The sequence below is a fragment of the Phyllostomus hastatus genome, unplaced genomic scaffold (assembly GCF_019186645.2).
Source record: "Phyllostomus hastatus isolate PE091 unplaced genomic scaffold, TTU_PhHast_1.1 phas_scaffold_216, whole genome shotgun sequence".
Taxonomy (NCBI): domain Eukaryota; kingdom Metazoa; phylum Chordata; class Mammalia; order Chiroptera; family Phyllostomidae; genus Phyllostomus; species Phyllostomus hastatus.
In genome coordinates this window covers 14097275-14112437 of record NW_025334018.1, presented here as the reverse complement: position 1 = coordinate 14112437, position 15163 = coordinate 14097275, and the positions used below count along the sequence as shown (strand labels likewise).

Below are 15163 nucleotides of genomic sequence, written 5' to 3'. Positions count from 1 at the left end.
TAACTTTTTGTGATTATGCCTGCACTCTGAGCAGAGAGAGCCAAAGGAAAGGAAGTCACACACACACACGCATACACACAGATCAGTCCAAAGGCACCCAGAATGTCATAGGTGGATTAAAAAAACATGCTGGTGCTATGGGTATTTCCTTTCTGTTTGAGAAAAACTAGAAGCAATGCTCAGAATAATGGCATAAACAGCAGCAGCAAGCCAGAGACTTAAGAAAAAATGTAACAGCCTGGCTATTTTTATTATTCAGTGTTTCTGGGACAGTTTGCTTACCACTTCTCTGTGCTGCCCAGCTCCCTAATCCCTGCTCTTTGCAGCACCCAGCAGGGTGTAGCTGCAAGTGGGCCACAGGGCCAGGGCCCAGAGACACCTAGTTCCAGCACCAGATGGTCAGCAGGGATGTCAACAGCTCTCTCGGGCTCCAGAACAGCCTGCTGGCTCTCTCCTCCCTGAATTTCTCACCTCCTGTTCTGGCATCATCACACCTCATCCTCAGACCGCCCCAGAACCTGGTGAGAAGGCCGCCACCTCTGCTCCTCCCTGAAGCAGCAGAGAATGAAAAGGAAAAAAAGTGTGGGGTGGTAGGAAGAAACAGACTTGTGAGATACTCTCCTCTGCTTAGAAATGAGACCCAGGCCCTGGCTGGTGTGGCTCAGTGGGCTGAGCTCCAGCCTGCAGGCCTATGGGCCTGCTGACCCAAGGGTTGCCTGTTGGATTCCCAGTCAGGGCACAGGCCTGGGTTGCAGGCCAGGTCCCCAGTAGGGGGCGTGCGAGAGGCAACCACATACTGATGTTTCTCTCCCTCTTTTTCTCCCTTCCTTCCTCTCTATCTCTAAAAAATCATGAAAGGAAGGAAGGAGGGAAGGAAGGAAGGAAGGAAGGAAGGAAGGAAGGAAGGAAGAAAGAAAGAAAGAAAGAAAGAAAGAAAGAAAGAAAGAAAGAAAGAAAGAAAGAAAGAAAGAAAGAAAGAAAGAAAGAGAGAGAGAAAGAGAGAAAGAAATGAAACTCGGTGCTAGGGCCTCGGGTAGGGAGGGGACTGGGCATTCTCAAGACAGGGCCCTGTACCCAGTGGCTTGGAGCTCAGAACTGGGCTCCTTCCCCTGCCAGTCCCCTCCCCATGACCTCACCCCAAGCCCTCTTAACCTAAGAGGGTTGTCCCTCTTCTCAATAGACAAATTCACACACCACCTCCTTCTTCCATTTGTCTAATACCCGCATATCCAAAATTTCACCCTATAAACAATTATAAAATTGCAATTATATTGCCGTTTTTGTGAAGAGGAAACTCTGTCTCAGAGTCTGGTTCCCAAGTTGGTGTTCACACCCCTCATCCTTGGGGACCTACCTGCTGCAGCCTCCTGCCTGCCCCCTCTCTACCTCCATCCCTCCCCTAGGCCTTCCCACGCCTGAGGACACCACTCCTAGGTAGGGACCATCTGCTTCTCCCTCCTGGATTTCGACATTTTGACAGCCGGGGGCTCATGTATCAATCTACGTGAGTGTTGTAGAGAAGAATTTTGTGCAATGGTGGGAGTATTCTCTATCTTTTGTGCCCAGTACAGTAGTCCCTAGCTACATGTGGCTACTGAGCATTTGAAATGCAGTGAGTGCAAAGGAGAACCTCAATTTTTTAATTTTATTTCATGTCTTTTTATGTTTTACAACCACATAACGGTTAGTGGCTACTGTATTAGACCGTGCACTTCCAGAATCTTTAAGGTTCAAAACCCCTGAAAGTCTGAGCAGTCACTCCTCACACCCTGGTCCCCCGCCCTCCTAAGCCCCAGTACCTGGTGAGTTTTGAAGGCCTCTCACCTCTCTGAGCGACCCCGGCCCGCAGAGGGATGTTCACCCTTACCCCACCGCTGGCGCCGGAGGGCCTCTGGTCCCTCGCCCTGCCTCGGCCGCCAGGGGCCGCTGTGTCCGGCTGCGGCCGCCGGACGGAGCGCTGGGCTCGGCGTGCCGCGCTGTCCCGAGGAGGCGGCGGCGCCCGCGCGGAGCTGGCCGACACCAGCGGCGACTGCGCGCTCCCGGGCCAGCGGGCGGGAGCCGCGGAGGGACCCCGGCTGCGCTCTGTCGAGCTGGCCGGGTGCGCCCGGAACTGCCCCCCTGCGCAGAGCGGGACCCGACATGACCGTGATGCCAGTTTGGCCAGAGCCCCGCCGCCTCGGGGATGCAGCAACTTGGTGAGGGGCACAGGGCTGCGGACTAGACTGCTCCAGAGCTGGGCGCTCCCGCCGGAGGGCTCTCGGAGTGCTGGTCTCGGCCCAGAGGCGAGGACAACCTCAGGCCGGCGGGTGGGACCAGTGGCACCGCCGTGGGACAGGTAGGTCCCAGGGGTGGGGGCTCAGGATTTGGAGTGGAGGCGAGGGGAGGTAGGAAGAGGTTAAAGGTTCTTGCGGTTCACATCCTCAGCCCCCTGCTGGCTTGCCGGCTGCTACTGGGAGTCGCTGTAACCTGGACTGGTTGGGAGAAAACAGGTTGGAAAACTGAGTCAGGAGCGTGAAAGCCGGAGAACAAGTCCCCAAACCCTCTTTCTCCAGCCGGCTCTGAGGGAGGGAACGGAATGCTAAAAACCAGCCTAAATGTCCTCCGCAGGCCTTTGGGGTCCTGGGGTTCACAGGAGAGTTGGGTTGGAGGGCGTGGCTTCTTGGGAGAAACGGGATGGGGACTGGAGGTTCCGGATGGGGAGGGGAGATGCCGAGTCAGGGGTCAGGTCCGTCTGCAAGGGTGGGGAGCTGCCTGCCCACAGAGCCACCCGTTCCCCGGGCATCAGCACCGCTTCCGCGCTCCGCCCCCTTGGTCTTCTCTGGGGACCTAGGGACCTAGGACACAGAGGTCTGGACTCTCTTCCTGGGCCACATCGTCCTCTCTGCTTCGGCCTACTGCCTTTGGAGGCTGAGGGAGGAGAGGTCTTAGGAAAAAACGGAGGAGCTGTTAGGGCCTCTGTGATTCGAGAGCCGGAGGACTCCCATTCTGACCGCTGGGAGCGGGGTTCATCGGGGTGAGGGTGGCAGAGTCCAGCCTTCTCCAGACAAGTCCAGGAAGCAGGTGTTGAGGAGGCGGGAGGTGGATGGAGGCAAAGAGAATTCAGGACCTCAGGGGCCCGTCCCAGGTGCTTGCCTCAGGACCCCTGGCCTTCAGCTCCCTTCCAAGGCCAAGGCCAGGTGGGTGATAGACGGTGTTGGTTCTGAGATGCCTCCTGCCTTCGGGCCTGCTTTCCTCCTGGGACAGAGAAACTCCTTCAGCTGCGCTCCTTGGGCTCACCACACCCTCAGAGTTCCCAGAGTCTGCGGGGACCCCGTGGCAGAGGAGAGACCGCCCCCACCCGGGCCCCTTGGGGAACAGCCCCAGAATTGGGCTCTGCTTCAATGCTCAGCCCACCCCCCTTGCCCTCACCCAGGCCCCCCTTTGTCCCCTGCAGGCCCGTGGGCCCCCTTTGTCCTTTGCAGGCCCCCATGAATTTTTCCTACTTGTCTAGGTAGAGTGAGTCTGAGGCCAGTGGATGAACAGGCAGAAGCTGAGAAATCCCCCAAAAGGTGAGTGAGGAGACAGCTGAAGATGGGGAGAAGGTGGGGGGGACAGAGATCCAGCACCCTACCCAAGGGAGCGGCCGAGTCCCGGCATTTGGGTTGGCCTCTGGAGTTCCCAGCACTGTGCTGGCACCTGCGGGAGCCCAGCGATGCCCCAGAGCGGCCCCCAGCTGCTCTGTGCCTCTGCTTCCCTGGGATTCCCTGCATGTCTAGCCCATCCCCTGGGGTGGATTTGGGAGGGCGAACCGTTGCAGGTGGGGGAGGGGAAGGGGCAGGGAGGAGGCCAGTGGGAACGTAGCAGACTGCCGACCTCTGCTGCCCACACCTGCCTGGCCGTGGGCAAGTCATCTGACTTCTATTAGCCTTGGTTTCATTTCTTCCTTTTTAAATTTAAATGTGTTTAAGTTGAATTGCTAGGACATTCCCACTGCTCAAAACCCAAAATGTGAAAGAGTGACAGGGACAAAAATAATTCTCTCTCTTCCTTTTACCTCCCAGCCAAACATTTCCCCTTCTTGGTGGCAACCTGCGTTATTGGGATATTTTTGTGCATTTCCAGAGCTAGCTTTCACATACTTGAGGAACGCATGTTGTCCCTCCCTTTTATACATCTTATGGGTTTTTTCTTCAATCCTCACCTGAGGATTTTTTTTTAATTTTTAAAATAACAGCTTTATCAAGATACAATGTACATACTATGCAGTTAATATATTTTAAGTGTACAATGAAATGTTTTGTAGTATATTCAGAGAATTTTGTACAACCGTCATCGAGGATATGTTTTGAAATTGATTTTAGAGGGAAAGGAAGGGAGAGAGGGGCGGGGAGAGAGAGACATCAATGTGAGGGCAGCATGGATCAGTTGTCCCCGCATGCGCCCCAACCGGGGGTCAAACCTGCAACCTAGGTTTGTGCCCCGACCCGGGATCGAACCTGAAACCTCTTAGTGTCCATGATGATGCCTCAACCGCCAGCCAGGGCCAGGGCTACACAGTTCGTACACGCCATCCTGCACTTCGCTTCCCCCCCTCACTGGTGGGCTATTGTCAGTGCCCCGGCACATAAAGTGTCTCATTCTTTTTCACAGATGCCTGGACGGGACTGCATTTGTACAGATGCTCCCCAATATATTTAGCCAGTCCTTCACTGATGGTTCTTTAGGTTGTGTCCGGGCTTACTGAGTATCACTTTGCTCATCTGTAAAATAGGTACAAAAAAAATTCTACTTTGTTGTGGGGCAGCCGTGAAGGAGTCCAAACTGTTCTGAACTGCCTGGGTCAAGCGCTCTAAAAATGGGAGTCAGCGTTAGTGTCCCTCCCGTGTCACAGCCATCTGTGGCACCACGCCTGGCTCCTCCTTCAAGACCCCTCCTAACTGTCACCTCCACAAAGCTTCACAGCAGGATGGTCTGCCTTCCTGCTCTCTTTCCTGCTAGGAAGGCGGTCACTGCTTTCTACAGTGAGTTTGGGCCAGGCTGAGAATGCCTGGGAACGAGGTGTGCACTGCCCACCTCTGTGCCTCCCAGGCACCCGGCACAGAGGCGCTGGGGCTGCGCGCTGAGGGGCTCCTTCGAGGGGTCGAGCGAGGGGTGCGCTTCTCTCTGCAGGATGCGTGAGAGCGCCGCGTGGAACTGGAGCACAGGCGGCTGGCTGCTGGCACTCTGCCTCGCCGGGCTGTGCACCCTCCTGGCCTCGGCTTCCTTGCAGTCTCTTACTGCCACAGGTTTGGGGGAGGTGGCAGGGCCTGGGGAGGGGCTTTCCCAGGATTCCTGGGGAGCTGGACACCCCCCATCCCATCCCACAGCAGGCAGATCTCTGAGGTGGAGTCAGATCCCTAGATCCCGGGGGTTCTGGCTGCTCCTCTTCTTCACCCGGGAAACTCTGCCCCCTCTGCTGTCCCAGCCCTGAGGAGGGGTGGGCAGAGCCATTGCCCACCTTCCCTTGCGGCCCTGGAAGGTGTTCTGCAAGGAGAGAGCCACTCCCCTGCCCCCCACCGTCCTGCCCAGCCGGCCATGGGGGCTTAAGTCTAGCCTCTGGCCTAATTCTGTGGTTTTCCCTTTGGGTCGGCTAAAGCCTGTGTAAGCGGATGATCCTTCCCACGCATTGTACGCCCTGGGGCCCTTGCCCTCCTGGAGGAGGCTGGGAGGTGTGGGCTGGCGTGGAACTTCATCTTTCTTCTGCCCAGGGCCAGGCTCTGCCAAAGGGCCTGAGTGGCCTCACACTGAAGCAGCGGGACGATTTCCTCTGTTCTCTCCTCCCCTAAGCTGGGAGGAGGGGCTGGAGGAGTCCGGAGGTGGGGGGCGGGGGAGCCGGGTTGCAGGCCCAGCCTGGCGTCTGATTCTGCGCTGGCCCCTGCAGTCCCCGTGAAGCAGGGCACCTGCGAGGTGACAGCTTCTCATCGCTGCTGCAACCGGAACCGCATTGAGGAACGCTCCCAGACTGTCAAGTGCTCCTGCTCCTCTGGCCAGGTGGCTGGCACCACCCGGGCAAAGCCCTCCTGCGTGGACGGTGAGTGAGAGGCCGGGACCTGGCAGGGAGGGCCTGATCAGAGAGATAAGAAGGTCTGTCTCGGCCGCACCATCTGCTGAGGATACAATTCCCTACCCATCTCAGGGCTTCCCCGTCAGCTCTCAGATGATGGGGCAACCTCTGGGGAGGGCAGACGTGACCGTCGCATTTCATAGAGGAGGGAAGCACACCGGGGCCGCCCTCTGGCCGGCGCCACTGCCCGGCATGCACACAGAGGGTCCCCGCACCCCGATCCCCTCACACCTCACCTCGTGTCGGACTCACTCCCGCAGACATGGCCTTCTGCCCTTCCCCACCCTCCCAGCCCTCCTCCGCAGGCCCTCCTCTCGTTCTCCCGCCAGCCTCTGCCTCCCGTCACACAGGCACGTGTGAGTCTCTGGCCTGTGCATCCCCTCGCTCCCACCCCCTTTCCCACGCCTCCCCCCCCCCCCCGCTCATTTTCTCACACTCACGTGGCAGCGCTGTCAACGTGCCTGCCTCCCTGTGCACCACTGCTCTGTGGACCCTCCCAAACGGGTCGCACTCTTGCTCACAATACCCAGGGTGTGCTGGGACGGTGCCTCTCTGCTCTGGACGGTCACCCTCGAGTGACTCATCTCGAGGGTCACTGTAGGCGCCATGTCCCCGGCCTTCGCCCTGTGCTGTCTCTGGTGAGATGTAGGGGTCAGTGGGATTGAGGTTGATACGGCTGTGTGTCCGGGCCTTTCTGGGCAGCCCGAGGTGGGGGAAGGACAGGGAGCTGCAGGGCTCTGAGAAGCCAGGGATGTGCAGAAACGTGCACTTCGTTCCGCACGGACCTCTCCCCTGACCCCTTGACTGCTCATGCGCGCGGTGCTCCCAGAGAGCTTAGCGCGGCCCTCCGTGCGCTCTGCGCCCGCAGCCTCCATCGTCCTGCAGAGGTGGTGGTGCCAGATGGAGCCCTGCTTGCCCGGGGAGGAGTGCAAAGTGCTCCCGGACCTGTCGGGGTGGAGCTGCAGCAGCGGACACAGAGTCAAAACCACCAAGGTACCCAGGGGTGGCCACTTCAGCCCCTCCTGCTCCCCTTCACCCGGGATGGAAAAGGGCGCGCAGGAGCCCTGGGCAATGTCAGTGAGATCAGGAGCCGCGTGGGCGCATTTCCGGACAGGCCCCCAGCTCTGTCTGGACGCTGGGGCCTGGAGTCAGGGCCTCTGGATTTGAAATGCGTGCGTCCTTGCGGGCAAATTTCCTGGCACGGCATGTGTCCAAGTTTCCTCCCTGCCTGGAGTGAGTTTGCCTCCCGGAAAGTGTCAGGTCAGTAAGAACAAAGTAGAGAATTGAGGCAATTATTGAGATAACTCAGAGGCGGCTCTAGTAGCCCCTCTGCCCGCCCACCCCTGCCACAGGCCCCGCCCCACACTCCCAGGATTCCCAGCTCCCTGCAGTTCACCCCTGCCTTCCTCTAGTCCGACTGCCAGGCCCGGGAGATTTGCTGCCTGGCCCGCAGAACAAGGGGCAATTAAAATTTTATCAAATGTGTCAGCAAGTCCACGTGTGTCACGGATAATTAGTTGCATACCTCTGTCATCGCCATTTGTACACATGGTGTCACTGTGGGACAAGCCAGAGCTCTGCCCTGCCTTCCCTCGCCACCACCACACACAGCAAACGTGCAGGCAAGCAAACAAACGAAAAGAAAGGCCGGCTTCGGGGTTCTGTAGAAAGCAGCATTTTCGGAGAGCTCAGGACAGAGAGGGAGCCACAGCAAGAAGGAGAGTGGCTGGGCATATAGGAGAGCTTCCTGTCTGCAGGCGGGCAGGAGAGACAGCTGTGCCGAGTATACTGAAGACCAGAAGAGAGGGCAGCCCCCTCCACTGAGCTGCTGACATTTGTCATTACTTCATAGGTTTGGGTTTGTAGGCTGCGGATCACTGTGCTTGCAGTTTTGGTAACTAACCTGAAGCCCATTGTGGTGAGACAAGGCCGATTTATGTTTTCCAGGGCCGCCTGGCCACGTTCCTCCAGGCTGGACTTCACAGGGGGAAGGGACGGTGGCCACGACCTCTCCACAGCCTGCATGTCCTGGGGGTATCCATTTCCCTTCTTTAACCTTCCCCTCACCCCGCCCCTGCTTACTTTCTAGGTGACACAATAGGTGTTGGGGTCACCGCATGGGCAGGACAGCTTGACTGGTCTGTGGACTGAAGCATGGTGTCCAGTTATCGGCCAGCAAACGTGGAGGTTCCCCTGCCTGGACACGCACCCCGTGCCACACACAGCGTCACTTTCTCCAGGGGCATTTCAGCTAAGCTGCTGAGAGGATGTGGACACATCTCCAGCCACATACCTAGTGTTGTGCTGGGCTCTCCCTGGGCACACAGATGAAGGTCAAGGTACAAGGCCTGCCTTCAAGGGATGGCCAGTCAAGCTGGAGAGTTGACGGACGACAATCTAGATCATTTAGACTAAAGCGTGTGGTGCCAGACTGTGGCTTCCAGGTCATGGCCTGTGGGCATGTGGGGGTTTGGGGATGATATTCCCACAGCTCTCCAGCCACCCCTGGCCACAGGGCACAGAGGCCAGAGGTCATGTTCGCCACCCACGACTCCCCTCGTTCACATAAGCCCAAATCCCCAGCAAGCCGCTGACGTGCTGGAGGAAGACATTCACCCCCACGCCAGCCTGGCTGTACCTCCTTTGGCTTGACTTGGGGACAAAAGGTGGAGATGGAGCCAGACTGGCCAGCGAAGCTTCTGCAGGGGCGCCCCTGGTTTCTGGGCCGTTCCTTGGGTAGAGGATGGACAGGACCTTCACTCGGCCGCCATCCAAACACCTTGAGCTTTTGTTTGCTTGTTTGGACAGATGAGGACAAGTCCCAGAGAGGAGAGGAGGCTCGCCCGAGGCCTCACAGCCTGGACCTCCGCTGACCTTCCCACTTAGCCTGCAAGTGGGAATTTAACCTGGGCCTTCCTTGCTGCTTTTGTCTCAAGAACAGGAACCTTCAAAGAACTGGCTGCTCAGCCGCAATATTTTTCTCGGGAGAGCCTAGGGCAGGAACTTTTACCGAGCGAGGTCCCTGCTGTCCCATCTGAAATAAAACTGAATTCCTACACGCCAGGATGTGGGGCCACTAGATCGCCACTGTGCCCTCAGCTCCCGAAATTCCAGACAGGGCCCGTGACAGCCCAGAGGTCACTCGGCACAGTGACAGCCAGGACACTCTGAGCCGGCAGCCCCATTGCCCGCTCTGACCCATCCCTTCCAGAGTCCTTTGGCTGTCACTCTCAGAGGCTCTGGCTCTAAGAGAGGGTCTGGGCAGGGTCCAGGCTGGTCAGCCCTTCAGAGGTCCTGCTGGGCTGGGTGGAACCTCTGTCCGGGGCTGAGGGTTGGCCCGGTTGGGCTGCCACCCAGGCTCCAGGGACCCAGAGACATGGGCTGCTCGAGTATGTCATCAGTAAGAGAACTGAAGCCTGGGTGGCAGCTGGGATCAGCTGGGACGGCCAGGACTGCGGGAGTTGTGGGGGGGGCGTGAGGGAGGGGAGTTAGGGAGACCAGACCAGCCTGAACAATGCTGAATTCTGACCCTCAGACCAAGGGCTGGGGCCGAGTCTCTCTCTCCCTATCTCTCTCTCCCTCTCTCTCTTTCTCTCTCTCTCTCTCTCTCTCCCCTTCCTCCCCACCCCCTGCAGGAGAACCAAAACTATTCACCCCCCACCCCCCAGGGCATCTCTTCTTGTGTTTGTTTTGTTCTGTCTGGGGCAATGGGGGGAACAATGGTGCCAGCTTCTCACCAGACTAGAGCTCTTTCTCAGAACTAGAGTTCTGACAACTGTGAATCTCAGCACATAGTGGGGTCCCGGGCCGGGTGGTCAAGGAGTAGGTCAAAGGTTCTCATCGCCTTCCAGGCTGGGAGTAGGTTAAGGGGTTGGCGGACTTTCTAGAAAGGGCCAAATGGTAAACATTTTAGGCTTCACCCAACGCGTACAGTTTCTTTGGTATATTTTTCTTCGGTGTTGTTTTGTTTTGTTTTATTTTTAAGATTTTATTTATTTTTAGAGAGGGAAGAGAGAGAGAGAGAAACATCAATGTGCGGTTGCTGGGGGCCATGGCCTGCAACCCAGGCATGTGTCCTGACTGGGAATCAAACCTGCAACACTTTGGTTCACAGCCCATGCTCAATCCACTGAGCTACACCAGCCAGGATTGTTTTTGTTTTTAAAAAACTTTTAAAAATGTAAAAGCTATTCTTAGCTGGAGGGCTGTACGGAGCCAGGCCCCATGCTGTTTTGGGAAGGTGGCCAGCCCCGGTGAGCCTTTGAAGGCGGCCACCCCTTACATCTGCCTCTCAGGGCCGCTCACCAGCCTCCTGACCTGCCTTCTCCGCAGTGGGAACCTGAGCTCGAGGTCTGGGTCAGGTTTTGTTTTTCTTCTAATGCTCCTTGAGAGATCGGTGAGTGAATTATTTAGGCTACTAATGAGACCACTTTAGCAGAGTCAGGCGATGCGATGCGAGCCTGCCCTCCTGGAGGCCAGGACATGGGCTTCTGCACTGCCTCCTGCCCCTGGAGCCTGGGTCTGGGAGGGAGGGAAGGAGAGGGCTCCAGCCCCCTGCCCGTCTGCTGTGTCCACAGGCTGCTGGGCTATGAGCTGGGGCAGTCTGAGGTTGGGGATGCTGCTGTACACACTCCACCCCCCTGGGCTGCCGACCACCGCCAGCCCCTGCCCTGGTCAAAGTCCAAGCTCCCTGGCCTTCCCTGGTCTTCTCTCATCCCTGCTTACAGAGACCTCTTTCCTTCGGCAAATGCCGGAATTTGCTAATTAATTTTTAAAAGACTTTATTTATTTATTTAAAAGACTGTTTATTTATTTAGAGAGAGGGGAAGAGAAGGAGAAAGAGAGGGAGAGAAACATCAATGTGTGGTTACCTCTTGCATGCCCCATCCTGGGGGCCTGGCCCACAACCTAGGCATGTGCTCTGACTGGGAATCAAACCTACAACCCTTTGGTTCACAGGCTGGTGCTCAATCCACTGAGCCACACCAGCCAGGGATGCTAATTCATTTTTTATCCTCTCAAAGCCTCCATTTCCTCCGGACCTATCCAGATATTTATCTGGTGGGCTTTGAGGGATGTCCTTTGCGTGGCCAGGAGAGTGAGCCCCACCCAGGAGGGTCTGGTGGAGAAGGGAAAGCACCCCATCTCCCCACAGTAGCTCCCTAGGGTCCTGCTTCCAACTAAGTCAATATGTGTGCACATTTTATAGCTACTTCAGTGGCAGTTTAGGAATGCAAATACATTTTCCTGGAGCACAGGCATCCTGGAGTCTTCTGTCTTCCCCTTCTTGCCTTAGTGGGATGGGATCTCAGATTCCCCAGAGTTAGCCTGTGTCCCCAACCCCCTCCTTAGGAAGGTTGCCAGCTACAGGAGATCATGCAGCTAATTTCCATGACCTCCTGGCAGTTTTCATTAGTCTGTGAGTGACATCCTAATTAATGGCCCCAGGCAATTGCCTACAGTGGAGGCTGCAATTTCCTAAAATCACACGCTTAGAGCTAGAGGGAATGTTAGAGATCGGTTAGCCAACTCCCTCATTAGACAGACAGGAGAGGGAGGCTCAGAGAGGCTCGGTGATTTGCTCAAAGTCACACAGCAAGCTAGTGGTTCGTCCTGCCCAGTGATCCAGACAAGCACTCTTTGCACAACTGCACGTTGCCTCTTTCCTCCACTGCAGATGAGGAGGCAGAAAAGAAGCCAGAATTTTAGCAAGGATGGATGTGAGAGTCTCATTCCCAAATTACCCAGCTGTGAGTGCCAGGGGACAGAACAAAGAATGGCAAGGGTTTAGAGATATATACACAGAAAGAGGGAAGTGGGGACAAAAAGAAGAGATTGAGACCACTCATTCAGAACATCGAAACACAAGCATAGCACAAAATAATTAGAAAATTGATGCCACATCCAAAGCGGTTGATTTTTGTCCTTTTTGCAGGAGACAGACTAGAGCCCCCAGCAACCTCTGGAAGACCTGTGAAGCCAGTCTCAATGGCTTCCGGGTTCTTTAGACCCTAGTGTGGGAGTCTGCAAACTAAGGCCATGGACCAAATCTGGCCCATGACTTTGTAAATAAACTTTTATTGAGAATGTAACTGTGCTCATCTGTTTATTATTCTCTATGACTCCTTCCTGTCACAACAGCAGAGCTGACTCATTGCAAAGAGAGCATACGGCCCACAGGCCTAAAATATTTACTACTGGACGCTTTGTAGAAAACTTTTGCCAATCCCTGCCCTCGCATTTTAATCGAATCTTTCTCAGTACATCCTTACAGACTGGAAAATGATGACTCTGTTGTGTTTCTCAGTTTGGGATTGTTTTTCCTGAGGCTGTGCCTGTATCTCCTTTCATCCCTTCCGATGCTGTTTGTGAGCTCTAACAACCAAAGAAGCGAAGGCGTGAAGACACAGGCCAAGTGAAAGACTTGAAGCAGATGAGTGCCTCCCTAATATGCTGTCACACCCCAGATCCGTTCAGTTGGTATTTCCCAAGTTCATACAACTGCTACTTTTAAACTTAAAGTAGCTGCCTGCGCACCTGAGTGTGGAGAGGTCGTTGTGCACGCTCATATGCTGTTGGCGTTTCTGAGCCTTGGTGGGTTTGAGTATCTCCGTGCCCATGAGCAAGGCTGACATTAATAATATATAAGTAGCTCAGTGCAGGGACTGACTAATCAAAGCAGATGCCAGCCTGTACGTCAGACCAGGGCACGTGGGCTGCACAAAACCTGGCATGTTCCCACCCACCTGCTGTGGCTGAGAAGGACTCCAGGTCAGGGAAGAAAGGCTCATTCCTCTCTTCCCCGGGTGTGAGCAGCTGCTGCTTCCTGACTTCCTTGGGCTTGTGATTTGTCCCTGCGTGTGGGCCTGGGTATGTGCACGGGCACAGAAGCTGGATGGACTCAGATGGCTGTAAACACTGTATTTGGAATAGACACGTAGACTGGGCATAGGGAGGATGAGGCAACAGCCTTTCAAGCCTCAAATGAGGTTACAAACTCCCCTTCACTCTGGCTTAGGGGAGGAGGGGTCCTACCATTTCCAAAGGCTGGATTGACCTACGTGCTAGGTGACGGGCAGTAACACCATCACTTCCATTAGCGAGTGCCTACCATGTGTCGAGCTCCATGCTGGACTCTATATAGTTGACAGGATATTAAATGGGAGTCTTCCCATCTCAAAGTTTGGAGAGAGGCCCCAAAGGTCAGGAAAAGAAAGATAGGTTTCACCTATTCTCAGCTATTCCCACATATTAAATCAAGATACTAGACTATTTCTACAGGTTTGTAAAAGGAATGGTCAATAACAGTCCATTGCCCACCTCTAGACTGTGTAGGATAGGTCCAAGGATTCAGGTTGAAAGCAGGCGATAATGCAGATCTGTCTGAAATTGCTTCTTCCTCCTCCCTTAGCCAAAGGCAAGGTTTAGATGTTGGTTCTTTCTTACTATAACCCATTTATGAGGGGAATTGCAGAAAAGAACTCCAAAAGCTTGACTTGAATTGATTGGAAGACAGGGGACAGGGAAACTCAGCCTGAATACAATCAGAAGGCGAGTGGCTGTGGTTGGCTTGCAGTCCTGGATAGTCTTGAGAACTATCTTGGGAGCGAGCTGCACCTGTGGAGCTTAGCAGAACATGGAGGTTTGCACGTTTTCCAAGGGCCAGATGTGGACTGCCCAAGGGGGCTGCCTGGAAGGGTGACCCCAGGGAGGGAAAGCCTGCCGGAAGCCACTGAAGCTAAGAGGGCATCATAAGGGGCCAGTGGAAGGAGGTAGCACCCATATCAAGGGACCTCTAAGTAGGAGAGTCCCAGCAACAGGTTCTCTTCCAAGTCAGTGACTAATATGTAGTCCTGTGTCTCCCATAGGTCAGGTTCAAGGGCAGGAAAATCAGGGCGTTGAAATGGGGATGGCTCCACTCACTGTTCCACCTAGTGACCCACTAAGGGAATCTTTGCTTCCCAGACCCACAACTGGGGCTCTTCGGTTTCAGAAAGTGATTTATCTGCCTAGGTTAATGCAATGTTAGCAAAATATGTTACTATAGATATCTTTCAGTGACTGCTTTAGGTGAGGTGTTCGCTGAAAACAAAGGGAATGTGCAATGAATCACAGAGAAGGAAGTTAAAAATACCAGCTTTGGCCACATGACCAGTTATGGAAGTGAACATTCTCATATTTCTTCCTTATATTAATATGAATGTATTAATTTACACAATAAATAACTATTTTCTTCCCTTTTCTCACTCATGAAAGTGACCAGGACTATTAATTACCTGAAAGCAACCAGAAGAATAAAAAGAAGCTGTATATTTTTTACCGTGAGCCCACAAAAATTTGCCCACATGTTGAGGTCCAAGGTAAAGAAAGGCATGATGAATACAAGTGTTTCTTGCAGGAACCCTACCATGTTATTTTAATTCAGTAAGTTGGTTTCACAAACCCTGAATTATTATTCTGCTCAAGCCCCACAGAGGTGAGTGTTATTAGCAGTAGTTTGCAGATGCAAATGCTCAGAAAGGGAGAAAAAGTCTGGGGACCTTCAGGAGCTGTCTTGTGGGCCCAGGACCCGGAGAAATCACACGATAAGAAAGAACTGAGGAGCAGACTTTTTTAACGTGAAATGTTTTATTTTCATAACAATTCCAAAAGGTACATATTACGATTCTGATTTTACAGACAGGGAATCTAAGGCTCAGAGAGGTTAGGTAATTTGCCAAAGATCACACAGCAAAAAAGGCAGACAAACCAGCGTTTGAATTCAGGTCTGCTCAGCTCTAAAGCTCATATCCTTCACCACACATGGGCTGTGTCCCGGCCACCTCCCCTGGGGTTGAGCTGCCCAGAGTCTGAATGCTTTATAATTAGAGCTTAGGGACGTTGAGATGGGCTAGGGGGTGGGCCGGTGATAAGTGCAGTCAGTGATAGAGGTGCGTCCTCTGTGCTGTGAAAGAACCTATTTAGAAAAGAAGTGAAACTCAGCATGGGGAAAGCATCCTGAGTCCAAGTCTTCAGAGTTGAGTGGGAATTAGCCAGGTAAAAAGTGTGTGTGTGAGTGTGTTGGGAGAAACTGAGAGTAAA

At 54.4% G+C, this 15163-nt stretch overlaps 1 protein-coding gene across 2 annotated transcripts; it reads left to right on the top strand.

The window, feature by feature from the left end:
- Positions 1-2025: 2025 nt before the first annotated feature.
- On the top strand, positions 2026-9140 carry TAFA3 (TAFA chemokine like family member 3). 2 transcript variants are annotated; one of them, XR_006788269.1, is made up of 7 exons: positions 2026-2335; positions 3491-3548; positions 5149-5264; positions 5900-6049; positions 6951-7075; positions 8172-8421; positions 8891-9140. XR_006788269.1 is itself a non-coding variant. In XM_045861648.1 (6 exons), the coding sequence occupies exons 3-6, from the start codon at positions 5150-5152 to the stop codon at positions 8181-8183; spliced, it is 402 nt and encodes a 133-aa protein (XP_045717604.1). In that variant the 5' UTR covers positions 2026-2335; positions 3491-3548; position 5149; the 3' UTR covers positions 8184-9140. The 2 variants fall into 2 exon arrangements, 1 of the variants encoding a protein (XP_045717604.1); XM_045861648.1 differs by having other exon boundaries at positions 8172-9140.
- The last annotated feature ends 6023 nt before the right edge of the window (positions 9141-15163 follow it).